We start from the raw sequence: 27,783 nt of genomic DNA, 5'->3' as shown, positions 1-27,783 counted from the left end.
TGAAGAATCTTCCATTATTCATACTCATAGAAGTATTAGTACTAAATTATTAACATCAGGTATTATTGACAATTACGAACAATGTGAACAGGTAAAGTTGCACTGGTGCAACGAGCCTGTCACACAAGGTACACAAGATATACAGCCCCAGAACCGTCAAGAGTTAAACAAAATAAAATGTGTTCAGGATGGCCACTCTCCACTGCACATTCAGGGAGTGAAACCCCTTGCGGTGGTGATACATCTCTGCATTTTGATGCAGAACCTATAAAGCCACATGTGTGCGGTCAATGGCACCCTGCACAATGGGGATAACTGCTATCGTGATAAAGCCAAGCTGCACAAGATGGAACCAACTAACCTCCCTTGCCCTAGACGACTGACTGCCAGTCACCTCCTTCATTGCAATACATGATAAAATGAGAGTTTGTGGCCACAGTCACTGACAGTGCCATCCTTGCGCTGCTCTGGGGCTGCAGCTCTGCCCACCAGGTGCAATAGATTTCAAGGCGCACCTGCTTTGTAAAACAGAGATGTCAAACAAGTTTCCCGGAAACTACTGCTCTCACTGGTGCAGAGATTTAAGGTGGCAAGGACGCACGGGAATCTCACCACACACCTACCTCTGCCAGAATTAAGAATTGGGCAGAAATGCCCATCGTCAAGATCCCTTGCCCGTTGCCACTTTTAGAACTTAAGGGGCCAATTAATGATTACTTAAGAGCCTCATCCCCCCACCGTTGGTCTTGACCCAGCTGCAGGCGTCCCTGTCACCATGCGTTACAGCTAAAACAGTGCGACCGCTTGTCGACTCTTTGGGTCGTGATGGGCAAAAGGAGTTCCATCGATCATGGACCCTCAGAGTCTGATTGGGGACAGGAGATCTGGAAGTGGGAGCCCACTGAAACCCAGCCCCCCGCTCTGATGCCAACAACCCTGCTCTCCTGACAGTAACATGGAAGTTGTTGATGATCCTTTTATATCGGGTTGATGGTTAGCCCTGTCAGCTCCTGAATGCCTGTTTAGCCGTGTGAGGTTAAGAGATGACATGCGCTGGAATAATGATGTCAGATGCGCCAGAGTGAGGGTCACATCAGCTTTACACGCTGACTGATGTCATGATCTGTCTGTATACTTGCAGCACATGCTCCTAATGCCCACCTAATGCCATTATCAAAATCAGGCCAGGCAAGTCTCACTGAAAATATGGTCGCTATGGAGAGAGATTTTACAGTTACCGTATTTCAGCTTGACCCAGTTTGACCATTTGAAATAGTAATGAACCGATCTGTCCTGACCATAATATCACAGATCACAAGACACACTGCAGAAAAATACCTCACACCATCAGGACTCAGCTATACTGATTCACAATATGAACTGCAATTTTCATTAAAGTTTCACCCTTCAGTTCAACAGTAATTATTGTAATCATAATATACTAACAACGTAAGTTAAAATATTAGCTCATTTGCTGGAAGTTCTCTTACCGTAATTAATGTAAGAGCAGTGATCACAGAAATCAGAACAACAGTTGCCATAAAATTGACAGCTGTAATCACAGGAACAACCTGATGAATTTCCCCCACAGTTGTATCTGCATGAGCCGTGTCCTGTTATAAAGTAAATGGCAAGTTAGATCTGATATTATGTTGATTGTTAACAAGGATGCAGATTACAACTTACAAAGAACTGTAAGGAACACTTATCATTCAAAAGTGGATCAAACATTTTCTAGAAAGTATTTTCCGTACCTGTTGCTGTAGTTTCAGAAGTCTCTGCTAAAATTAAAGAATGGCATAAGTATGAGGAATATTTTTTTTATATCCATTCCCTACCTAATATGTTCAATAGAACAGTGATCACAGAAATCAGAAGAACAGTTGCCGTAATACTGACAGCTATAATCACAGGAATAACCTGATGAATATCCCCCAGAGTTTTATCGGCATGAGCCGAGTCCTGTTATACAATAAATAGCAAGTTAGATCTGATATTATGTTGATTGTTAACAAGGATTGTTAACAAAGAAATGTAATTAAGTTTTATCATTCAAAAGTGGATCAAACATTTTCTAGAAGGTATTTTCCGTACCTGTTGTTCCGGGCTTAGAAGTCTCTGTTAAAACTAAAAAAATGCATAAGTAAGAAGATTATTTTTCATATCCATTCCCTACCTGACATGTTCAGTAGAATAAGAGAATCTATCAACACATGCTAGGTACATCTTGCTCAGAAAAGATGCTCTGTGCTACACACCAATAGACAAAAACCACTGACTGCAGACTGGAAAGGACATAATGTTAATTTTTTTAAAGCTATTTCTCATATTAATTCCCAATGCTGTGTCAGCCTGTGTCAAAATAATAAAAATAATTGCATCAAACAAGAATATTTTTCATATTGGTTCAGGCTTCAAACCTCATTTGATGTTTTTGAACATGATTTAATAAAGAAAAGTGAGCAGGACATTTGTTGATAGGTGATGTCCATTAGGGTTGTGCCTCCCAAAGGTGATGCAGGTGCAGGCAAAGTTTAACACTCGAGGTAAGTGCCAATTTCCCTTCACCTTTAGACTTGGTGGAGGGACCATTCCCACTGGATCCTCATGTCCGGTGGCCAATTGTAACTCCTAATCGGTGAGTGGGCAGCAGGGATTTGGATGACCTCAATTTTATGGAGATAATATGCAGACTTTAGACGGCAGTTCACAAAGACTTTACCAAATCAGTGATGTGATTCTCTGAGTACAGACATTAAGATTAATTGTTCTGACTGATATAGGGTCAGCAAATATACAAACTGACAATGTAACAGAAAATGACGTAAATATTACTGACCTGTTGTTGAATAAACACTGCAGTATCCTATGGAGGAACACATTCAGCTTATTTGGTTTGGTAAGTGTTTTTGAAGAATCTTCTATCATTCATACTCATAGAAATATTAATATAATACATGACAAAAATAAATAATTACTATCAGGTGTTATTGACATTCATGAGCAAACAGACATAAGGTTCACTGGTACAGCCAGCCTGTCACACACAACATGCCATATAGACAGCCCCACAATCATCAAGAAATCAAACAAAAGATAATGCACTCAAAATGGCCACACTCCACAACACATTCAGGGAGTGAAACCCTTTGTGGTTGTGATACATCTCTGCATTTAGATGTAGAACCTACAAAGTGAAATGTGTGTGGTCAATGGCACCCTGCATAATTGGGAAAGCTGCTATCCTGATCAAGCTACAGTGCACAAGAGGGATCAAACTGACCTCCCCTGCCCTAGACTACTGACTGCCAGTCACCCCCTACATTGCATACATGGCAAACTGAGAGGTGCAGTTTGTGGCCACAGTCACTGACAGTGCCATCCTTGTGCTGCTCTGGGGCTGCAGCTCTGCCCACCAGACGCAATAGATTTCAATGTGCACCTGCTTTGTAAAACAGAGATGTCACACACATTGCTTGGAGGCTTCTGCTCTCGCTGGTGGAGAGCTTGAAGGTGGCAAGGACGCATGGGAATCTCACTGCACACCTACCTCTGCCAGAATTAAGATCTGGGCGGGAAGACCCAAACTCGACCACCCTGCCCTGCTGTCAATTGAGGTCCTTAAGTGGCCAAATGATGACCATTTAAGGGCCTCTTCATGCGGCCACTGGTCTTAACTCAACGGGAGGTTGGCCTGTCACCATGCAACAGTCACAACAGGTAAAACTCTGTAGCCAGTTGGGGAGGGACCATTCACTCAATCAAAAGTACTCATTTCCTGATTGAGGAACGGAAATCAGGATCTGGAGGACCCTATGAGAGCAATCCCTCTGCCATTGCCATGAACCCCCAGAACCCCACACCCCAGACCCCACCCCATGAAATCTCCACCTTGACACTATGTACATGTGGCCTGCATCAGTCCGTGATCCTGGGACTCTGGTGCCTGTCCTTCCAACAGCAGCTTCAATCTCCCCATTGGCACCTCTGATTGGCCAACAGCTCTTGGTAGGTGAGGGGGTTTTGATTCCAGGTGAACCTTCCTGAAAAGAGGCAGTCCACATCTCTCACTGGCTCTCGACACAGTGGACGAGATGCTCGATGCATCAGCAAGATTCCACACGTTGTTCCTCAGTGAGGTTGAGGTAAGAAAATTGCTCCCTGAACAAACTGGGTGCATAAGGCATTGTACTGAGAGTACTCATCCCCCTCCTCCATGACTCCACAAGCAGTTTGTCCTGCTCTGTGCTGCCTCTGCTCTATCTCTGCAGGTCAAAGAGGATGGTAACTATATCACCCATGACTGACAGCAAGTGATCTGAACTGAAACCTTGAAGTGAGAACCAAGACCTTCACCACCTGTGACACCACTCCCTGTAAATTCCATCAACTTTAAACACCTGTAGAAAACTCACATTTCTACAAACTCAGTAAAACACAGTTGAAATCTGAACCTGACAGTAACATGGAAGTAATTGATGATCCTTTTATATTGGGTTGATAGGTGGTCCTGTTGGCTCCTGAATGCCTGTTCAGCTGTGTGAGGTTAAGAGATGACATGACCTGGAGTAATGAGGCTGGATGTGCCAGAGTGAGTGTCACATCAGCTTTTCACACTGACTGCATACTTCCAGCACTCCTAATGCCCATCCAATGCCCTTGTCAAAATCAGGCCAGGCCAGGCTCACTGAAAATATGGTCGCTATGGAGAGAGATTTTACAGTCACCTCTGGTTGAAGATTTGAAATAGCAAAGCATTGATCTGTCCTGACCATAATGTCACAGACAACAAGACACACTGCAGAAAAAAACTCACACCATCAGGACTCAGCTACACTGATTCACAATATGAACCTTCATTAACGTGTCATTCTTAAGTTTAAAAGTCATTATTGTAATCATAATATACTAACAACATAAATTTAAATATTAGCTCATTTGCTATAAGTTCTCTTACCGTAATTAATGTAAGAACAGTGATCACAGAAATCAGAACAACAGTTGCCATAATATTGACAGCTGTAATCACAGGAACAATCTGATGAATTTCCCCCACAGTTGTATCTGCATGAGCCGTGTCCTGTTATAAAGTAAATGGCAAGTTAGATCTGATATTATATTGATTATTATCAAAGATGCAGATTACAATTTACAAAGAAACGTAAGGAACATTTATCATTCAAAAGTGGATCAAACATTTTCTAGAAAGTATATTCCATACCAGTTGCTGTAGTTTCAGAAGTCTCTGTTAAAATAAAAAATAGAATAAGTAAGAGGAATATTTTTTCATATCCATTCCCTACCTAACATGTTCAATAGAATAGTGATCACAGAAATCAGAACATTTGCCATAATACTGACAGCTGTAATCACAGGAACAACCTGATGAATATCCCCCACAGCTGTATCTGCATGAGCCATGTCCTATTATACAGTGAATGGCAAGTTAGATCTGACATTATGTTGATTATTAACAAGGATTGTTAACAAAGAAATTAAATGAAGTTTTATCATTCAAAAGTGGATCAAACATTTTCTAGAAGGTATTTTCCATACCTGTTGTTCTGTGTTCAGAAGCCTCTGTTAAAACTAAAAAAATGCATAAGTAAGAAGAATATTTTTCATACCTATTTAAGTCCCAAACCTCATTTGATCTTTTTGTTCGGCACTAATAAAAGAATGACCAGGCCTGATGAACCTTTGTATTACCTGGCATAAATTCTTTCATCTTTCTCCCCTTAGCACCGTTAGTGGCACCAAGTCAATCTGCTATCTGACATGCTTAGAAGAATAGGAGAAAGCGCTGAGCCCGATAAGGGATGTAAGGTGCTAGATTTTCACGGAGTCCAGAAGATTCCGTTCACATTTCAAAATTGCAGACATTGGTCAGATCCAGAAGTGCAGTCCCCTTTTACAACAACTCCCATTTTTACCGGTCTGCTTTGAATGACAGACGTGGGTTAGAAAACAACTAGTGTTTGGTGGTACAGTTTCAATAGAACGTTTTGTTTAAAATTCCATGAGGACTAACATTATGTCATTATAGATGCTTGGCTGAGTTTCAAAAGCTACAATTATTACAGAAAAAGAGACATGTTGAACCTTTTCTTCTTGCACTCAGCAGGACATTTCACAAGAATACCAATTAAGGGGAAAACAACAATTTATCCTGTATGTGAAGAGATTGCTGATTGGTTGGCAAGTGGACTCTGATTGATGGAGGTGTTGCCATGGAGAATGTACCAGTGATAGTGACTGACAGTTAATTGCCCAGCATGGTTTGAAATTTAAATCCAGCAGCTTGACCCTGATTGGTCAAAGCATTGCCCTGAGGAATGAGTCAGTGAATGGCTGTCACTTATTTTGTTTAGCTGCAACAGGTGCAATGTGTGTATATGTTCTTTCTGTCTGCAAAGAATGGGCTCTATGAATTAATATCTGAAACTTAAAGTACATGCAAATGCACCATGCTGTGAACCTGGCTGACAATCTTAAAGTAGTTGTCAGAGTAATGCTTAGCACAATGAGGATTATTTAGCAAATAGTGTCCAATCACAGAGTCACATCCAACATTGGACACTGTGTTTTGAGTTTTGGAAGCATTGGCTGGTTGGGTACAGCCTGCACCTTGACCGTTGTGAACAGTGGCTAGGACATGCAGTTCGATAGGATCTGCCAGTCTTTGAGACGTACAGCCTCTATACCTTGCATCACACTGGCACTGAAATTCATATACCACATTACTCATTTGCATGATAGACAGAACATCTTTTTGTCTTGACGGCAGCATCTAGTTAGTGGCGCATACCACGCATGTTGCTACTGCATAGCAGCAGCGTGAAACAGCAAGATTCACCTGTTGTTCAAATTTCTGAGATACCTTGCCTTCCAGGGTAATCTGAGGTAGACTGATCATTTTCCAGGGCCAAATGTGGCTGCTTTGGGCCCTTTCATGAGTTTGCAAAACATTCTGATCAGGGTAGCCATTATCCAGCAGGATGCCTTTGATCTGCCCTATTTCAGCACCAAGCTTGCACAGTGAGCAAATAGTTAACCTATTTACAAGGTTAACGGTAAGACCAATTGTATAGCGTGTGGAACTGTAAGAACCCCAGCGCTTATATTGGCTAGTGAAGGTAGGCTTGCGGTAGACCATGGTAGAGAACCCCCTGGCAGATTTCTCAATGAGTACATCAAGGAAAAAGGAGTTCATTTGACTGCTCTGTTTCAAAGGTGAAATTGAGTGCAGGGGGGAGCCCATTAAGACACGTAAGGAAATTGTTACATGCAACTGTGGATTTAAATGTAGCAAATGTATCATCCACATATTGGAAAGGTGCGAGCGATAGAGGTTAGGTGTCATTCCATCAAAAACACATTTCTCATGGAACCCCAAAATTTTTTTGTGAGAACTGAGCCCAGAGGGGATCCCACGGGAACACCTTTTTTTGGGTATGCACGGTGTCATTAAAACTGAACTCCACTGCATGAGTTACCGAGTTCATAAGTTCAATGAATACTGATTCAGGCAATAATGGCAGTCTATATCACAATAAAATAGTGCTGCAGTCCAAATATCTATGGTTTCCTTAAATGGAACATTGGTGAATAGGCTTGCAATGTCAAATGACCAAATGGACACAGCAATGCTATCGATATGCAAGTTCTTAGGCCTTTGCAAATGTAAAGGAGTCCTTTACTATCTATGTAGAAAATTTGGTCAAAACTAGTTGTAACAATTCACCCAACCATTTGGCCAATTCAGGTTGTGCATTGATAAGAGAGGGACATCACTTTTGTGTGTCTTGGGCATCCAATACATACACGGACGTAGCTATCAGTGAGGACGAACCCTGTCATATATATCACTCGATAGCTCATCGCTCTTACACAAGTCCAGCAAGTGTTATTTTAGCTTCCTTTTGAGTAGCTTGAGCTTACTGAAGGTGGAGCAGGTTGTTCCACCAAATGGCCTACTCCTGCTCCTATTTCTCCTCATGTAGAAGTTATGTTGATTGTAAACAATGTTGCAGATTACAATTTTCAAAGAAATGCAATGAACTTCTATCATTCAGAAGTAAATGAATACATTTTTTGAAGGGATTTTCCGTACCTGTTGTAGCTTCAGTCGTCATTGCTAAAACAATAAAAATAGATGCATAAGTAACAAGAATATTTTTCATACACTTTCAAGGTTCAAACTTGATTTGATCTTTCTGAACAGCATTAGAGAAAGAATGACCAGGTCTGATATAATTTTGTGCCAACTGTTGTAAATCACTTGTCCTTTCTCTTCTTAGCACCATTAGTGACACCAATAAGGGAATCCCCTATCTGACGTGTTGGGAAGGATGGGGAATCTATGGACAGATACTAGGTACCTCTTGCTGCAGAAAAGAGGTTCTGTGCTACATGCCAATAGACAAAAAGTTGAAAGGACATAACGTTAATTTTCTTGAGGATATTTTTCATATCTATTGCCCATGCTGTATCTGTCTCTGTCAAAATAATAATTGCAGAAGAAACAGGAATATTTCTCACATTTGTTCAAGCCCAAACTTTATTTGATGTTTTTGAACAGGATTAAAGAACGAAGAGTGACCAGGACATTTCTGTCCCCCTCTTATATGCCAAGTGCATTATTTGAATAGGACTTTGGATAATTGGGACTGAGAACAGCCACATCGGCAGTATCAAGATACCCTCCACAAGATCTACCTGTTCAAAGTAAGGAAATGGATAAGTTCATGTGGTGCAATACATGGTAAAAGAACAATCTATTTTAATTTTATTCTCTGCCAAAATTATTTGCCAAATTTCTCGACCATTTAAACAGGAACAGGTTGTACAGACACTTGAGCCTGTTTCACCATTTATTAGGATCATGGATCATTTTCCTTTTCTCTTAATATTTCTTAAATCCATTCACTACTTGTTGATATAAGGTTCCACAGCTACTGGTCACCAGTCAACATGTTTATATCACTGTTGATTGTCTTGACATTGATTGGTTACAGGTTAATTATTGGGTCAACACAGTTGAGCCTGATTCTGATTTCACCAGGTGCCCATGCACGCGGACTACCAATGATAGCAAGTGGGAAGCCTGATTGGACCACTTTATTAACTTCACCAGCCTATCTGGGTATTGAAGCCAAAGCAGCCCTACCATTGAATTTGCTGAGACCACATAACCAGTTTGTCAACCAAAGCTGGGCATTTCCAGTTTGTATGGTTCACCTATTAACTGAATAAACGTGCACAGAGATTGTTTGAGTCAGATATATATTCTAATGTATAGAAATTTACAAAAATAAATGACATAAGATCTTGACTCTGGTTGGTTACAGAAAGTATTCCGCATATCAATCTTTTTGTTCCCATTGATCAAAAGGTGCACGTTCTGATTTTTAGATGTGAATGTTAATATTGGATCATCAAGGATTGGACATTCTGCAGCAATTTGACATTTCTCATCAAATCCAGTCTACTGTGGCCTTTTTTAAATGATTTTTTTCCTTATACACACAGTATGAGATTTTCAGTGTAGGAAGTTAAGTACTTTGGAATATTAGTTGTCTACTAAGTAATGTTTAGTCATTGTTGATTTTTAGTTTGTTTCTTACAGTAAATGTCTTAAAACCTGAAATCTTGTATGATCCTTTGAGTTGGCACTGGCAATTCAGTCTCTTTTTAAAGGTTATGTGTCTCTGCAGGTATAGTAATACTCTCAATCAATCAGCAGTGCCATTTGTCAGTGCACACTTGGACTATAAATTATAGACACCTGTGTTCAATCGTTTGATATGAGGAGAAAAACAATCTGGGTATTAAATATGTAAATATATACAGGAAAAAGCCAAAAACAGTTTACACTTGATCATATCATGTGAATATTTTTTATTGCATTTTTAATCTTCCTGAGGACACTTCAGAAATTTATAGTCTAGAAATTATTGTGTCCCATGAGCTGGGACATGTTTATGAAATGAGCAAAATTTATTTATTAATTTAATATCACCTTCATGAAACCTCATCCTGCCCATGGATGAGACTTCATGCTAAATGCGAAGGGCACTTGGGTTCTTCGCCTGCCTGCCAAACTTAAGGTTGGATAGGCAGCGTTCAGAATTAGTTTAATTGGTTTATTAATGGAGTTAACAGGCCTTTGATACCTGATGTCACCACGCGTCACATTACGTGTCGGCACGCAGGCCTCGCGATGTGAAAATTTACCCCGAAATTTCTGCCCATTCTTCTGCCCACAGAGATAATACTATCCACTCCCCCCAATTCTCACATCAGTTTTAAGTGTGTGTCTTGGGTGTTCTTGGGTTTGACCAGAAATCCACTGTTAGTGGTGCGTATGACTGCAAGAAGCGGGCAGGGCGTGACCCCAGAATATCAGGTTCAAAAGGCAATCAATCACGGAGAGATCACCAGGGAGGAAGCTACAAAATTTGGCCTTGATAAACCACCTCCTTTCCACAACATGGGCACTAACCGAGCCCCTGAGAAAAATTCCACTTTGTTACACTTAGTCAGCCTAATGCCTCCACCAGAATTTCCACAGTTATATATCTGCACCCATATTTCTATTTATGTTCTCTCTGTGACATGTACTTGTATAAATGCAAGGGTGCATTTCATTATCTGCTCTTGTTTACACACTGCTCTTTGTCTGCAATTGCTGGACAATTTCCAGAAAGCCTTTGAAAAGTTACATATTTAAGCTCGAGACTAAGATCAGAAGATGTGGAGTCAGGGAACCAGTAGCAGAATGAGTAGCAAGCTGGCTACAAACGAGACAACAAAGAGGAGGGACTTAATGTAGTTATTTGTATTGGTAAAAGGTGGGAACTGTTGTTTCACAGGGAACAGTGCTGCAACCACTGTTTTTCACAAGTATATAAATGTGGTACAGAAACAGAGGGATCTGGTGATACAGATACACAAATCACCAAAAGATGACCTTGTGGTTTATTGAAAAGTAGAGGAGTTATGGTAAACTTGGATAGAGCTTTAGTTAGACCCCACTTGGAGTGTTGTGAATAGTTCCTATCTCCATATTGTAACAAAGATATAGAGGCACTGGAGAAGGTGCAAAAATGTTTTTCTAGGATGATCCCAGGATGGGGAGATTCTACCTATCAAGAAAGATTGAGCAGCCTGGGACTTTTTACTCTGGAAGCGAAAAGACTAAATGGCAGCCTGATAGAGACCTTTAAGATTATGGAAGATTTGGATAGCATAGACATAGAATTAATGTAGAGAGGATGCTCCCACATGAGACCAAAACTGAAGACTATGGATATAAAATGGCCGTTAATAAGTCCAATAAGGAAATCAAAAACTGCTTCGTTCTTAGAGTGGTTAGAATGTGAATCTCGCTATAGGGAGTAATTAAGGTGAATAGCATAGATACATTCCAAGGTAAATTAGATGAGGACATAAGGGAGAAAGGGATAGAAGGAAAGTTGATGAGTTTAGATGAAAAGGAGTGGGAAGAGTTTTGTGTGGAGCATAAACACTGGCATGAACCAGTTGGCTATTTCTGAACTGTAAGTACTTCGTAATTTCTCAAAATAATTGGAGGTAATTTGCTGTCTGGCCATGTACTCTCCTTCTTTTACTTTTAGTTTAGGTGAACCCAGAATAAAAATTTGCACAGTAGAGATGGAAACATATTTTGCACAGAGCAGTGTTTTAGTGAAATAGACCCAGACCAGTGGGTTTTCATTGTCTCAGTTGACAACCATTTTGTGAGCTCCCAACACTATAGCAGCCAAACTCTGCATCAACTAATTCTGTGATTTTCTTTGAGAATTGGTGGAATCAATAAGGTGCTGGATGTGAAGCTCAGAGGTGGAACAGATTGGGATTCTCAAAATCAGCTTTTTCAGTTTACTTTAGGCAACTTTACTATGTCATAACACTGACAATAAATGTTAACTACGTCTCCAAACAGAATGAAATATAAAACTACACACTTCGCCTTCAATCTTTCCTAGGAGTGGATATATTTTTAAACTTGCTTTCTGAGTAAATCAAGAGGAAAGCCAGGAAGAGTGTTCATGAAAAGACAAATGTGGCTACAACTACTTTGAAAATGTGGGATACATTCTCAACTCGTTGCTGTTATGTGAAACTTATGCTTTGATAGAAATCAATGGAAACATCAATCAGGCTGCTTCTATAATGATTGTCCGACTGCAGGACCTGAATTATACCTGGGTGCTAAGTTGAAAATCTATGTATATTTGAATGTTTTGGCTACATTTCTAATTAAACATACTTACAAAGACCTTTTAATTGAAATTTCAATGGGTTAAGATACATCAAGTCCTAATTTCTCTACATTTCTTCTAGTTTAAAGTACATTTCAATTTTGAGACAAATATACAAAGCTCACCGGTATCATTTCGCAGAGTGTAGTAGTTTGCAGCAAACCCACTTTTAGTAACACTGGAATCAGATCTAAAATAAATTGTCATACTGTTCGATGATGATACAAGTTTCTGATATGGCCAGGAGCAGAATTTAGAAAGCAAAACTGAATTTGTTGAGGGCCCATCATATATTGCAATATATTCAGATGAGCACTTTGATGTATATTCCAGCCTGTTGAGAGAATGACCATATTTTGAAAGTGAATGTTGCAGTAAAACATTTTTTTAATCAACTGACTTAATAAATTAGGTAATTGTAAGTATGTCTGCAGGTATTAGCACTGTAAGAACATGTTTCAGGTTGTAAACAGCATAATAAAATATTAGACAAGTAAAAATGGAAGACTTGCAATGAAATAATACTTTTCACGACCATCAGCTTTCTCTCAAAGCACGTCACAGCCAATGAAATGCTTTGGAAGTGTAGCCCCTGTTGTAATGTAGGGGACGTGGCAGTCAAGTTGCGCACAGCAAATTTCCACAAACTGCATTATGGCAGCAACCAGACAATCTGGTTTGGTGCTGTTGATTATCCTCATGTTTTATTAACTTATGTTTTGCTTTACGTTCTTATGTTTTGCTTTCACAGAGCGCCGACCCATGTTCTGCTATTAACACATTTGAGTATCTTACCTTTAAGCCACTATTAGCAGCTTCTTTATCTTTAAAACTACCATTAACATTCCCCTTGTCTTGTGTCCATGACATCTTTGTCAAACCTCTCCTGAACTGCTATCTCCAACTTTACATTTTGCTCCACCTACACCACCACTCCCCCCGCACAACACCCATCCCCACCATCACTACCATAAACCTACATCTCTTCAGCCCTGAAGAAGAGTACTACAAACTCGAAACGTTACATCTGTTTCTCTCTACACAAATTGTGCCTGACCCTGTGTTTTTCCAGCATTTTCTGTTTGTATTATATTCGATCCAAGTCAGATTTGTCTGCCAGTTTCTTTGGTCTGTTTTTATTTCATGTGCTTATATTTATTGCAATAAGATTTCTATCACTGAAATAAAAACAGAAAACTCAGCATGTCCGGCAACAACCGTGGAGAGAGAAACAGAGTTAATATTTTGAGGCTATATGACTCTTCTTCAGAGCAAAAGAGGAAGAACATTTCTACATCTCTTCAGCCCTGAAGAAGAGTACTACAGACTCGAAAAGTTAACTCTGTTTCTCTCTACACAAATTGTGCCTGACCCTGTGTTTTTTCAGCATTTTCTGTTTGTATTATATTTGATCCAAGTCAGATTTGTCTGCCAGTTTCTTTGGTCTGTTTTTATTTCATGAGCTTTTATTTATTGCAGTAAGATTTGTCCATCTTTCCCATCTCTACCTGAGGAATTCGTCCATATTATGTTGCACAGTCCCAGATTTCTTTACACTTGTTACCTGATCACATCAGTAAGTTTTGTAACAGTTGACAGCTAATCTTTAACTGAGCACCAGTCACACAGTGAAAGATCTCAAATCAGATGTTTTAGTTAGCCAAATGAGTTTTATTTTACTATGAAACCTTACAGCTTTCTATAATATTGTTTCTTGTCAATAAAATGGAGAATACCTTCTTGCTGTTTTCCTGAAGGGTATATTTCAGGTTAAAGTATCACTTTGGGGCCCAAAATTTCTGAAACTCAAATTCAAATTACTGGTCTCCCTAGAGTATTCTTTTAAGTTAAGTGAATCTGTTAGAAATGGTTAAATGGCAGCAACTATTTCTGCCATTCATTAAATTAAAATACGAAAGTGGGAAGATTTTTACTTACTCAATGTATGTGAATTCCAGCTTTATTCTTTCATTTCCATACCTTCTTATATACCAAGTGCATTGTGCATTATTTGGATAGGAGTGTGGATAATTGGGACTGAGAACAGACCCATAGGCAGCATCAAGGTACCCTCCACAAGATCCACCTATCAACAGTAAGGAAATGGATAAGTTCACCTGTGTAATGCTGGTTAAAGAACAATCTATTTTCTTTTTGTTTCCCTCCCAAAATTATTTGTCAATTTTCCTGAACATAAGAAATTTAAACAGGAATAGGACATCGAGGCCTTGGAGCCAACAATGCCATTCATTATGATAATGGATAATCTTCCTTTTCTCATAATCTTTCTTAAAACCATTCACTTCTTATTGCAATAATGTTCCACAGCTACTGGTCACCAATCACCATGTTTATGTCACTGTTGATCTTTTAGTCAGTGATTGTTCACAGTTTAATTATCTCAGCTGAGGCTGATTCTGATCTCACCAGGTTTCCATATACAGGGGGGAAGATTTTCCCCTCGTCGGGCGGGCGTGGCTGGCAAGCCTGGGAAAGGCCAGGAAATGGTCAGTCGCCCACGATCGGGCCCTGACCGTGATTTCACGCTGGCTGGCCAGTTAATAGCCATCCAGGTGAAGCACGTGCCGAAAGCCTCGGTGCTGCTGGGGTGAGGGTGGGAGGGGCGTGAGCGCTGAAGTTTGTGCATGCGCGGTGGTGCGCTCACTGAAAGCACAGAACTGCCTCAGAGAGCTGAAGATTTTAACATCAAAATCAAAGAAATTTAAAATAAGGAAAACATATCCCCTCATGTGATTCTGTCACATGAGCAGGGACATGTTAAAGTTGAGGTTTAAAATTTTTATTCTTTATTTAATCAATGTTCGAAAGGTCATCCCGCCCGTGGATGAGGTATCACAAAAAATCCAGAGGCCGCTTGGCCGATTCACCCACCCACCTACCGTAAGGTTGGCCAGGCAGCGATAAATTGTACTTAACTATTACTTTAACAGCCTTAATAAGTCTGTCAATTGTCAGCTGGCACGCTGCTGACTGCCATGTGTGCCCGCTGACCAAAATACCCCTTGTGTGTGCGATGACGTCAGGACGCTATCCTGATGTCATTCTGCATCATTTTATGCTCGAGTGTTCGGGCATACATCCAGATGCTGAGCCAAAAATTCTGACCACTAGTGGGTAGCCTGATTGACCCTCATTATTAACTTCATTAGCCCACCTGGGCACTGAGGCCATTAGCAACACTACATTGTCTTGGCTGCAAACAGGTAAAACAATTGGCAATCAAATCTGGTCATTTCTTGTTTGTATGGTTTAGCTATTCACTGAATAAATTTGCAGTGTTTAGTGGAACCAGAGATATAATCTAATGTATAGAAATTAACAAAAGAACTTACATAAGAATTTGATTCTGAACAGCTGGTTACACACAGCATTCCTCATATCAACATGTGGATTTTTTAATGCCCTCATTCATAAAAAGGTGAAATTTGTGATCTTCAGGTGTGAATGTTAATATTGGATAATTGATGAACTGACATTCTGCAGCAATGTGACATTTCTAATCAAATTTACTGTGCCCATTCTTCAGTGACTTGTATCATTTTGTTACTTTACTGCAGACCATTAGACTTCTGCATTTTTGAGACATTTCTTCTACTAACAATTACCAGCATTTCAACTTTTGGTATTTAATCTTTCACCATTATTGTCAAATTTTCATTGCTCAGTCTAGTCAAATTTTTAACAATATTGGCTCCATTGTTGAGCTCACCAACATTTCAGGCTCAGACATGAAGAGCGGCAACATGGTGAAGTAGCAGATAGTTGCTTCTGTGTACATAACTGTACCCAAGCACAATCACAGTGTTCGTGAAATGGGAGGTCATGTCAACTCAGCTCTGATACATCTATGTTTGAGAACTCCTCCGTCTGATATTTATGTATAAAGAAAAAGATGAGAAACATTTAAAAATATTTACTGATGCTGGTATTGAAAAGATTTTTTAAAAATTACAGATTGAAATTAGGAAGATTATTTAGTTAACTATAAGGTAAGTTAACAGATGCAATACGTGGAAATTTCAATGTGAAAACAGGCTATTCATCCCAACAAGCCGGTGACAATATTTATTCCCCATGTAGGTAAATAATTCTATTCATATTTATAATGTGTTATCATATCCCTTCATCTCCTTTACTACCTATTCAACCTAAACTTTAATATTGACATGGCTTGAACCTCAAGCACTGACTCTGAAAGTGAATTATGCCTCCTCATAACTCTGAGGAGAATTTCCCCCCCGTTGAGGGTTGTGCGGGTGTGGGGGCAGGCATGGGCGGGCGGGCGTGGAACCGATTGGCGTCTCCAATTGGGTCCGTGCTGCCATTTTATGCGGAGGCTGAGTCATTGAATATATTCAAGGCTGAGTTGGACGGATTTTTGATCGAGAGGTCATGGGGTGCAGCCAGGATAATTGGATTTGTGGCCACATTCAGATCAGCCTTGATCATACTAAATGGTGGAGCAGACTCAATGGACTAAACGGCTGACTCCTGCTCCTATTTCATCTCCTGTAGAAGATAAGTTGATTGTAAACAAGGCTGCAGAGTACAATTTCAAAGAAATATAATGAACTATCATTCAAAAGTACATGAATACATGTTCTTGAAGGTAATTTCCATACCATTTGATGCAGATTCAAAAGTTTCTGTCAAAATAACAAAAACAAATGCATAAGTAACAAAATTATTTTCCTGTTCATTCAAGCTCAAATTAATTTGATCTGTTTGAACAGCATTAGAGAAAGAATGATCAAGCCCGATATAATTTTGTGCCAACTATTGTCAATTACTTCTCCTTTCTCTCCTTAGCACCATTAGTGACACCAACAAGGGAATCCCCTATCTGACATGTTGGGATGGATGGGGAAACTACGGACAGATACTCGGTACATCTTGCTGCAGAAAAGATGCTCTGTCCTGGACGCCAATATACAAAACCCAGTGTCTGCAGAGCAGAAAGGACATAATGTAAATTTTTTTAAAGATATTTCTTATATTTATTCCCCATGCCATGTCAATCTGTCAGATTAATGAAAATAATTGTCAGAGTAATGCTTAGCACAATGAGGATTATTTAGCAAATGTTGTCCAATCACAGAGTCACATCTGATGTTGGACACTGTTTTGAGGTTTGCAAGCACAGGCTAGTTGCGTTTGTTCTGTACCTTGCCCATTGTGAACAGCGGCTGGGACATGCAGTTTGATATGATCTGCCAGTCTTTGGGACGTATGGCCTACATAGCTAGCATCACAATGGCACTGAAATTCATGTACCACATTACTCATTTGTGTGAGAGGCAGAACATTTTTTTGCTTGATGGCAGCGTCCTGTTAGTGGCGAATACCACTCGTGTTGCTACTGCATAGTAGCAGCATGAAACAGCAAGCTTCACCTGTTGGGCCCCTTACATAAGTTTGCGTAATATTGAGTGCAAAATGATCTCATTAGGGCAGCCATTATCCCACAGAATGCATTTGATGTGCCCTATTTCAGCATCAAGCTTGCATGGTCAGCAAATGGAATTGGCTCTATTTACAAGGATGCTGATAACACCAATTTTATAACGTGTGGAACTGTAAGAATCCTAACACGTGTATTGACCAGTCAAGGTAGGCCTATGGTAGACCGTGATAGAGAACACCCTGGCAGATTTCTCAATGAATACATCAAGGAAAAAGGAGTTAATTTGACTGCTTCGTTTCACAGGTAAACTTGAGTGCAGGATGGAGCCCATTAAGACATGTAAGGAAATTGTTACGTACAACTGTGGATTTAAATGTAGCAAACATATCATCCACGTATTGGAAAGGTGCGAATGATAGAGGTTAGGTGTCATTCCATCAAAAACACATTTCTCATGGAACCCAATGAAGATGTTTGCGAGAACTGGGCCTAGAGGGTATCTCATGGCAACGCCATCTATTTGGGTATGCATGGTGTCATTAATACTGAACTCAACCGCGTGAGTTGCCGAGTTCATAAGTTCAATGAATGCTGATTCACGCAATAGCGGCAGTCCAGACCACAATGATATAGTGCTGCAGTCCAAATATCTATGGTTTCCTTAAATGGAACATTGGTGAGTAGGCTTGCAATGCCAAATGAGCACATGGACACAGCATTGCTATCGATATGCAAGTCCTGTATGGCCTTCGCAAATGCAAAGGAGTCCTTCACTGTATATGTGGAAAACTTGGTCAAAACTGGTTGTAACAATTCACGCAACCATTTGGCCAATTCAGGTTGTGCAGAACCGGTCATAGATAAGGGAGGGCATGAGGGGACATCCTTTTTTGTGTGTCTTGGGTATCCAATACATACACGGATGTAGAGACCAGTGAGGACGAACTCTGTCATATATATCATTTGGTAGCTCATCGCTCTTACACAAGTCCAGCAAGTGTTATTTTAGCTTCCTTTTGAGGAGCTTGAGCTTGTTGAAGGTGGAGCAGGTTGTTCCACCAAATGGCCTACTCCTGCTCCTATTTCTCCTCATGAAGAAGTTATGTTGGTTGTAAACAATGTTGCAGATTACAATTTTCAAAGAAATGCAATGAACTTCTATCATTCAGAAGTAAATGAATACATTTTTTGAAGTTATGTTCCGTACCTGTTGCTGTAGCTTCAGTTGTCATCGCTAAAACAATAAAAATAAATGCATAAGTAACAAGAATATTTTCATACACATTCAAGATTCAAACTTGATTTGATCTTTTTGAACAGCATTAGAGAAAGAATGACCAGGTCTGATATAATTTTGTGCCAACTGTTGACAATCACTTCTTTCTCTCCTTAGTACCATTAGTGACACCAACAAGGGAATCCCCTATCTGACATGTTGGGAAGGATGGGGAAACTATGGACAGATACCAGGTACATCTTGTTGCAGAAAAGAGGTTCTGTGCTACATGCCAATAGACAAAAAGTGGAAAGGACATAATGTGAATTTTCTTGAGGATACTTTTCATATCTATTGCCCATGTTGTATCTGTCTGTCAAAATAATAATTGCAGAAGAAACAAGAATATATTTCATATTTGTTCAAGCTCAAACTTGATTTGATGTTTTGAACAGGATTAAAGAACGAAGAGTGACCAGGACATTTCTGTCCCCCTCTTATATGCCAAGTGCATTATTTGAATAGGGCTTTGGATAATTGGGACTGATACCAGCCCCATCGGTAGTATCAAGATACACTCCACAAGACCTAACTGTTGAAAGTAAGGAAATGGATAAGTTCATGTGGTGCAATATATGGTAAAAGAACAATCTATTTCAATTTTATTCTCTGCCAAAATTATTTGCCAATTTTCCTGACCATAAGACATTTAAACATGAATAGGCCATACAGCCACTTGAGCCTGTTTCAGCATTTATTATGATCATGGTTCATTTTCTTTTTCTCTTAATATTTCTTAAACCCATTCACTCCTTGTTGATATAAGGTTCCACAGCTACTGGTCACCAGTCAACATGTTTATATCACTGTTGATTGTCTTGACAGTGATTGGTCACAGGTTAATTATTGGGCCAACACAGTTAAGCCTGATTCTGATTTCACCAGGTGTCTATACAAACGGACTACCAATGACAGCGAGTAGGAAGCCTGATTGGACTTCTTTATTCACTTCACCAGCCTATCTAGGTATTGAAGCCAAAGCAGCTCTATCATTGAATTGGCTGAGACCACATAACCAATTTGTCAACCAAAGTTGGGCATTTCCAATTTGTATGGTTCACCTATAAAACTGAATAAACTTGCACAGAGCTTGTATGAGTCAGATACATAGTCTAATGTATAGAATTTTTTTTTTAAAATGACATAATATTTTGACTCTGAATGGCTGGTTACAGAGAGTATTCCACAGATCAATCTTTTTGCTCCCATTGATCAAAAGGTGCATGTTCTGATTTTTAGATGTGAATGTTAATATTGGACTATCAAGGAATGGACAATCTGCAGCAATTTGACATTTCTCATCAAATCCAGTCTACTTTGGCCTTTTTTAAATGCTTTGTTTCCTTATACACACAGTGTGAGATTTTCAATGTTAGGAAGTAAAGTAGTTTGGAATATTAGTTGTCTACGAAGTAGTGTTTAGTCATGGTGATTTTTAGTTTGTTACAGTAAATGTCTTAAAACCTGAAATCTTGTATGATCCTTTGAGTTGACACTGGCAATTCAATCTCTTTTTAAAGGTTATGTGTCTCTGCAGGAATAGTAATACTCTCAATCAATCAGCAGTGCCATTTGTCAATGCATGGTTGGACCATAAATTATAGACTCCTGTGTTCAATCATTTGATATGAAGAGAAAAACAATCTGGGTTTTAAATATGTAAATGTGTACTGGAAAAAGCCACAAACTTTTTACACTTGATCATAACATATGAATATTTTCTGTTGCATTTTTAATGTCCCTGAGGGCACTTCAGGAATTTACAGTCTAGATATTGTAGTGTCACATGAGCTGGGACATGTTTATGAAATGAGCTAAACTTATTTATTAATTTAAAATGACCTTCATGAAACCTCATCCCGCACATGGATGAGACTTGATGATAAACGCAAAGGCCACTTGGGTTCTTCGCCTGCCCACCAACCTTAAGATTGGATGGGCAGCGTTGAGAATTAGTTTAATTGATTTATTAATGGAGTTAACAGGCCTTTGACGCCCGACATCACCGCGTGTCATATTACGCGTCGGCACGCAGGCCTCGCCCACCCCCCCCTCCCTGACCCTGCACTCCAATGCGAAAATTCTCCCCGAAGATTCTGCCCATTCTTCTGCCCACAGAGATAATACTAACCACTCCCCCCAATTCTCACATCAGTTTTGATTGTGTGTCTTGGGAGATCTTGGGTTTGACTAGAAATCCACTGTTAGTGGTGCGTATGACTGCAAGAAATGGGCAGTGTGTCATCTCCAGAACTCCACGTTCAAATGGTAATCAATCACGGAGGGATCACCAGGGAGGAAGCTACAAAACTTGGCCTTGGAAAACCACTTCCTTTCCACAACATGGGCACTAACCGAGCCCCTGAGAGAAATTCCACTTCGTTACACTTCAGTCAGCCTAGTGCTTCCACCAGAATTTCCACAGTTATATATCTGCACCCATATTTCTATCTATGTTCTCTCTGTGACATGTACTTGTATAAATGCAAGGGTGCATTTCATTATCTGCTCTTGTTTACACACTGCTCTTTGTCTGCAATTGCTGGACAATTTCCAGAAAGCCTTTGAAAAGTTACATATTTAAGCTCGAGACTAAGATCAGAAGATGTGGAGTCAGGGAACCAGTAGCAGAATGAGTAGCAAGCTGGCTACAAACGAGACAACAAAGAGGAGGGACTTAATGTAGTTATTTGTATTGGTAAAAGGTGGGAACTGTTGTTTCACAGGGAACAGTGCTGCAACCACTGTTTTTCACAAGTATATAAATGTGGTACAGAAACAGAGGGATCTGGTGATACAGATACACAAATCACCAAAAGATGACCTTGTGGTTTATTGAAAAGTAGAGGAGTTATATTAAACTTGAATAGAGCTTTAGTTAGACCACACTTGGAGTGTTGTGAATAGGTCCTGACTCTATCATAACAAGGCTATCAAGGTACTGGAGAAGGTGCAAAAAGGTTTTTCTAGTATGATCCCAGAATGGAGAGATTCTACCCATCAAGAAAGATTGAGCAGCCTGGTACTTTTTACTCTGGAAACTAAAAGACTAAATGGCAGCCTGATAGAGACCTTTAAGATTATGGAAGATTTCGATAGCGTACACATAGGATTAATGTAGAGAGGATGTTCCCACATGAGACCAAAACTGAAGGCCAAGGATATAAGATGGCCGCTAATAAATCCAAGAGGGAAATCAAGAGAAACTGCTTCATTCTTAGAGTGGTTAGAATGTGAATCTCGCTACTATAGGGAGTAATTAAGGAGAATAGCACAGATACATTCCAAGGTAAGTTAAATGAGGACATAAAGGAGAAAGGTATAGTAGGAAAGTTAATGAGTTTAGATGAAAAGGAGTAAAATTTTGCACAGTATAGATGGAAACATGTTTTGCACAGAGCAGTGTTTTAGCCAAACAGTCCCAGACCAGTGGGTTTTCATTGTCTGGGCTAACGACCATTTTGTGAGCTCCCAACACTATAGCAGCCAAACTCTGTATCAACTAATTCTGTGATTTTCTTTGAGAATTGGTGGAATCAATAAGATGCTGGATGTGAAGCTCAGAGGTGGAACAGATTGGGACACAAAATCAGTTTTTTCAGTTTACTTAAGGCAACCTTACTATGTCATAACACCAATGATAACTGTTAACTACATCTCCAAAAAGAAATAAATATAAAATTACACACTCGGCCTTCAATCTTTTCTAGGAGTGGATACATTTTTAAACTTGCTTTCTGAGTAAATCAAGAGGAAAGCCAGGAAGAGTGTTCACATGAAAAGACAAAATGTGGCTACAACTACCTTGAAAATATAGGATACATTCTCAACTCGTTGCCATTATGTGAAACTTGTATTTTGATAGAAATCAATGGAAACATCAATCAGGCTGCTTCTATAATGGTTGTCCGACTGCGAGACCAGAAATCTACCTGGGTGCTAAGTTGAAAATCTATGTATATTTGAACATTTTGGTTACATTTCTAGTTAAACATACTTACAAAGACCTTTTAATTGAAATTTCAATGGGTTAAGATATATCAAGTCCTAATTTCTCTACATTTCTTCTAGTTTAAAGTACATTTCAATTTTGAGACAAATATAATAAAGCTCACCAGTATCATTTTGCAGAGTGTAGTAGTTTGCAGCAAACCCACTTTTAGGGACACTGGAATCAGATGTAAAATAAATTGTCATACTGTTCGATGATGATACAAGTTTCTGATATGGCCAGGAGCAGAATTTAGAAAGCAAAACTGAATTTGTTGAGGGCCCATCGTATATTGCAATATATTCCGTTGAGCACGTTGATGTATATTCCAGCCTGTTGAGAGAATGACCATATTTTGAAAGTGAGTGTTGTTGTAAAACATTTTTATAATCAACTGACTTAATTAATTAGGTAATTGATCTCCTGAATCTTCTGAACTGCTACCTATCTCCAACTTTACATTTTGCTCCAGCTACTCCACCACTCCCCTGCACAACACCCATTCCCACCATCACCAATATAAACTCATCACATTTGTACCACTGAAAGAAAAACAGAAAATGCTGTTAAAATTCAGCATGTCCGGCAGCAACTGTGGAGAGAGAAACAGAGTTAATATTTCGACCGTATGACTCTTCTTCAGAGCAAAAGAGGAAGAACATTTCTACATCTCTTCAGCTCTGAAGAAGAGTACTACAGACTCAAAATGTTAACTCTGTTTCTCTCTACACAAATTGTGCCTGACCCTGTGTTTTTCCAGCATTTTCTGTTTGTATTATATTTGATCCAAGTCAGATTTATCTGCCAGTTCCTCTGGTCTGATTTTATTTCATGAGCTTATATTTATCACAATAAGATTTGTCCATCTTTCCCATCTCTACCTAACTAATTCGTCCATATCGTGTTGCACACTCCCAGACTCCTTTACACTTGTTACCTGATTATATCAGTAAGTTTTGTAACAGTTGACTCCTGATCTTCAACTGACCACCAGTCACACAGCGAAAGATCTCAAATCAGATGTTTCAGTTAGTGATATGAGTTTCATTTTACTGTGAAACCTTGCAGCATATTGTTTCTTGTCAATAAAATGGAGAATACCATCTTGCTGCTTTCCTGAAGAGTATATTTCAGTTTAAAGTATCACCTTGGGGCCCGAAATTTCTGAAACTCAATTTCAAATTACTGGTCTCCCTCGAGTATTCATTCAAGTTAAGTGAATCTGTTAGCAATAGTTAATTGGCAGCAAGTACTTCTGTCATTCTTTAAATTAAAATATGAAAGTGGAAAGATCTTTACTTACTCAATGTATGTGAATTCCAGCTTTATTCTTTCGTTTCCATCTACTTTTATATACCAAGTGCATTGTGCATTATTTGGATAGGGATATGGATAATTGGGACTGAGAACAGACCCATAGGCAGCATCAAGATACCCTCCACAAGATCCACCTATCAACAGTAAGGAAATGGATAGGTTCACCTGTGTAATACATGGTTACACAATAATGTATTTCTTTTTTTATTCCCTACCAAAATTATTTGTCAATTTTCTTGAACATAAGAAATTTAAACAGGAATAGGACATCGAGGCCCTGGAGCCAACAATGCCATTCATTATGATAATGGATAATCTTTCTTTTCTCATAATCTTTCTTAAAACCATTCACTCCTTGTTGCAATAATGTTCCACAGCTACTGGTCACCAATCACCATGTTTATGTCACTGTTGATCTTTTAGTCAGTGATTGTTCACAGTTTAATTATCTCAGCTGAGGCTGATTCTGATCTCACCAGGTTTCCATATACAGGGGGGAAGATATTCCCCTCGTCGGGCGGGCGTGGCTGGCAAGCCTGGGAAAGGCCGTGAAATGGTCAGTCGCCCACGATCGGGCCCTGACCGTGATTTCACGCTGGCTGGCCATTTAATAGCCATCCAGTGTGAAACACGTGCCGAAAGCCTCAGTGCTGCTGGGGTGAGGGTGGGAGGAGCACGAGCGCTGAAGTTTGTGCATGCGCGGTGGTGCGCTCACTGAAAGCACAGAACTGCCTCAGAGAGCTGAAGATTTTAACATCAAAATTAAAGAATTTTAAAATAAGGAAAACATGTCCCCTCATGTGATTCTGTCACATGAGCAGGGACATGTCAAGGATGAGTTTTAAAATTTTTATTCTTTATTTAATCAATGTTCGAAAGGTTATCCCACCCGTGGATGAGGTATCGCAAAAAATCCAGAGGCTGCTTGGCCAATTCGCCCACCCACCAACCATAAGGTTGGACAGGCAGCGATAAATTGTACTTAACTATTACTTTAACAGCCTTAATAAGTCTGTCAATTGTCAGCTGACATGCTGCTGACTGCCATGTGTGCCCACTGACCAAAATACCCCGTGTGTGCGCGATGATGTCAGGACGCTAGCCTGATGTCATTCTGCATCATTTTATGCTCGAGTGTTCGGGCGTACATCCGGATGCTGAGCCAAAAATTCTGACCACTGAATACCAATGACAACTAGTGGGTAGCCGGATTGACCCTCATTATTAACTTCACTAGCCTATTTGGGCACTGAGGCCAATAGCAACACTACATTATCTTGGCTGCAAACAGGTAAAACAATTGGCAAACAAATCTGGTAATTTCTTGTTTGTATTGTTCAGCTATTCACTGAACAAATTTGCAGTGTTTAGTGGAAGCAGAGATATGGTTTAATATATAGAAATTAACAAAAGAACTTACATAAGAATTTGATTCTGAACTTAATGATCTTTTTGAACAGCGTTAGAGACAGAATGATCAGGACTGATATAATTTTGCGCTAATTGTTGTAAATCACTTCTTTCTCTCCTTAGCACCATTAATGACACCAACAATGGAATCCCCCATCTGACACGTTGGGACGGATGGGGAAACTATAGACAGATACTAGGTACGTCTTACTGCAGAAAAGATGCTCTGTCCTCGACGCCAATAGACAAAATCCAGTATTTGCAGAGCAGAGAGCACGTAATGTTAATTTTCATAATGATATTTCTCATATTTATTCCCCATGCCATGTCATTCCATCACATTAGTGAAAATAATTATTGGATGAATGCTTAGCACACTGAGGATTATTTAGCAAATGCTATCCAATCACGGAGTCACATCTGATGTTGGACACTTGTTTTAAGGTTTGCAAGCACAGACTGGTTGGATTCAGACTGTACCTTGCCCATTGTGAACAGCGGCTGGGACATGCTGTTTGAATATGATCTACCAGGCTTTGGGACGTATGGCCGACATAGCTAGCATCACAATGGCATTGAAATTCATGCACCACATTACTCAATGGTGTGAAAGGCAGAACATCTTTTTGGCTTGATGGCAGCGTCCTGTTAGGGGCGAATATCACTCATGTTGCTATTGCGTAGTAGCAGCATGAAACAGCAAGCTTCACCTGTTGGGCCCCTTACATGAGCTTGTGTAATATCGAGTGCAAAACGATATGATCAAGGTAGCCATTATCCCGTAGAATGCCTTTGATGTGCACTATCTCAGCATCAACCTTGCATAGTCAGCAAATGTCACGGGCTCTATTTACAAGGATGCCAATAACACCAATCTTATAACATGTGGAACTGTAAGAATCCTATCACGTGTATTGACTAGTGAAGCTAGGCTTGCGGTAGACTCTGATAGAGAGCACCCTGGCAGATTTCTCAATGAGTACATCAAGGAAAAAGGAGTTAATTTGACTGCCTCGTTTCAAAGGTGAACTTGAGGAGCCCATTAAGACATATAAGGAAATTGTCACTGTGCAACTGTGGATTTAAATGTAGCAAATGTATCATCCACATATTGGAAAGGTGCGAGGGATAGAGGTTAGGTGTCATTCCATCAAAAACGTATTTCTCATGGAACCCAACAAAGATGTTTGCGTGAACTGGGTCTAGAGGGGATCCCATGGCAACACTATCTATTTGGGTATACATGGTGTCATTAAAACTGAACTCATCTGCGTGAGTTGCTGAGCTTATGAGTTTAATGAATGCTGATTCACGCAATAGCGGCAGTCCAGATCACAATGATATAGATCTGCAGAGCAAATATCTATAGTTTCCTTAAGTGGAACATTGGTGAATAGGCTTGCAATGTCAAATGAGCACAGCATTGACCAGCATATTTCTGTCCCCCTGTTCTATGCCAAATGCATTATTTGAATAGGACTATGGATAATTGGGACTGAGAACAGCCCCATCGGCAGCATCAAGATACCCTCCACAAGATCTACCTGTTCAAAGTAAGAAAATGTATAAGTTCATGTGGTGCAATATATGGTAAAAGAACAATTTATTTCAATTTTATTCTCTACCAAAATTATTTGCCAATTTTCCTGACCATAATACATTTAAACAGGAACAGGCCGTTTCACCATTTATTATGAACATGGATCATTTTCCTTTTCTCTTAATATTTCTTAAACCCATTCACTCCTTGTTGATATAAGGTTCCACAGCTACTGGTCACCAGTCAACATGTTTATATCACTGTTGATTGTTCTGACAGTGATTGGTCACAGGTTAATTATTGGGCCAACACAGCTGAGACTGATTCTGATTTCACCAGGTGTCCATACACACGGACTACCAATGACAGCGAGTGGAAAGCCTGATTGGACCTCTTTATTCACTTCACCAGCCTATCTGGGTATTGAAGCCAAAGCAGCCCTACCATTGAATTGGCTGAGACCATATAACCCATTTGTCAACCAAAGCTGGGAATTTCCAGATTGTGTGGTTCACCTACTATTAACTGAATAAATTT

General features: G+C 39.7%; 1 protein-coding gene across 1 annotated transcript in view; it reads right to left on the bottom strand.

The window, feature by feature from the left end:
* LOC121289661 overlaps nt 1-27,783 on the bottom strand; it is a 176,381-nt gene that overhangs the window by 76,831 nt on the left and 71,767 nt on the right. Inside the window, exons 33-46 of the mRNA XM_041209286.1 lie at nt 24,283-24,430; nt 23,104-23,312; nt 18,920-18,946; nt 16,931-16,954; nt 14,226-14,373; nt 12,413-12,621; nt 8,114-8,137; nt 5,557-5,589; nt 5,222-5,245; nt 4,958-5,080; nt 2,840-2,866; nt 2,095-2,127; nt 1,755-1,781; nt 1,491-1,613 (exon numbers count right to left, since the gene is read on the bottom strand). Coding sequence (XP_041065220.1) covers nt 1,491-1,613; nt 1,755-1,781; nt 2,095-2,127; nt 2,840-2,866; nt 4,958-5,080; nt 5,222-5,245; nt 5,557-5,589; nt 8,114-8,137; nt 12,413-12,621; nt 14,226-14,373; nt 16,931-16,954; nt 18,920-18,946; nt 23,104-23,312; nt 24,283-24,430 — 1,179 coding nt within the window. The remainder of the gene's footprint in view (nt 1-1,490; nt 1,614-1,754; nt 1,782-2,094; nt 2,128-2,839; nt 2,867-4,957; nt 5,081-5,221; nt 5,246-5,556; nt 5,590-8,113; nt 8,138-12,412; nt 12,622-14,225; nt 14,374-16,930; nt 16,955-18,919; nt 18,947-23,103; nt 23,313-24,282; nt 24,431-27,783) is intronic.

The sequence above is a fragment of the Carcharodon carcharias genome, chromosome 17, assembly GCF_017639515.1.
Source record: "Carcharodon carcharias isolate sCarCar2 chromosome 17, sCarCar2.pri, whole genome shotgun sequence".
Taxonomy (NCBI): domain Eukaryota; kingdom Metazoa; phylum Chordata; class Chondrichthyes; order Lamniformes; family Lamnidae; genus Carcharodon; species Carcharodon carcharias.
Note: the sequence above shows the minus strand (reverse complement) of the source record. Positions and strands in the feature narration are given on the sequence as shown.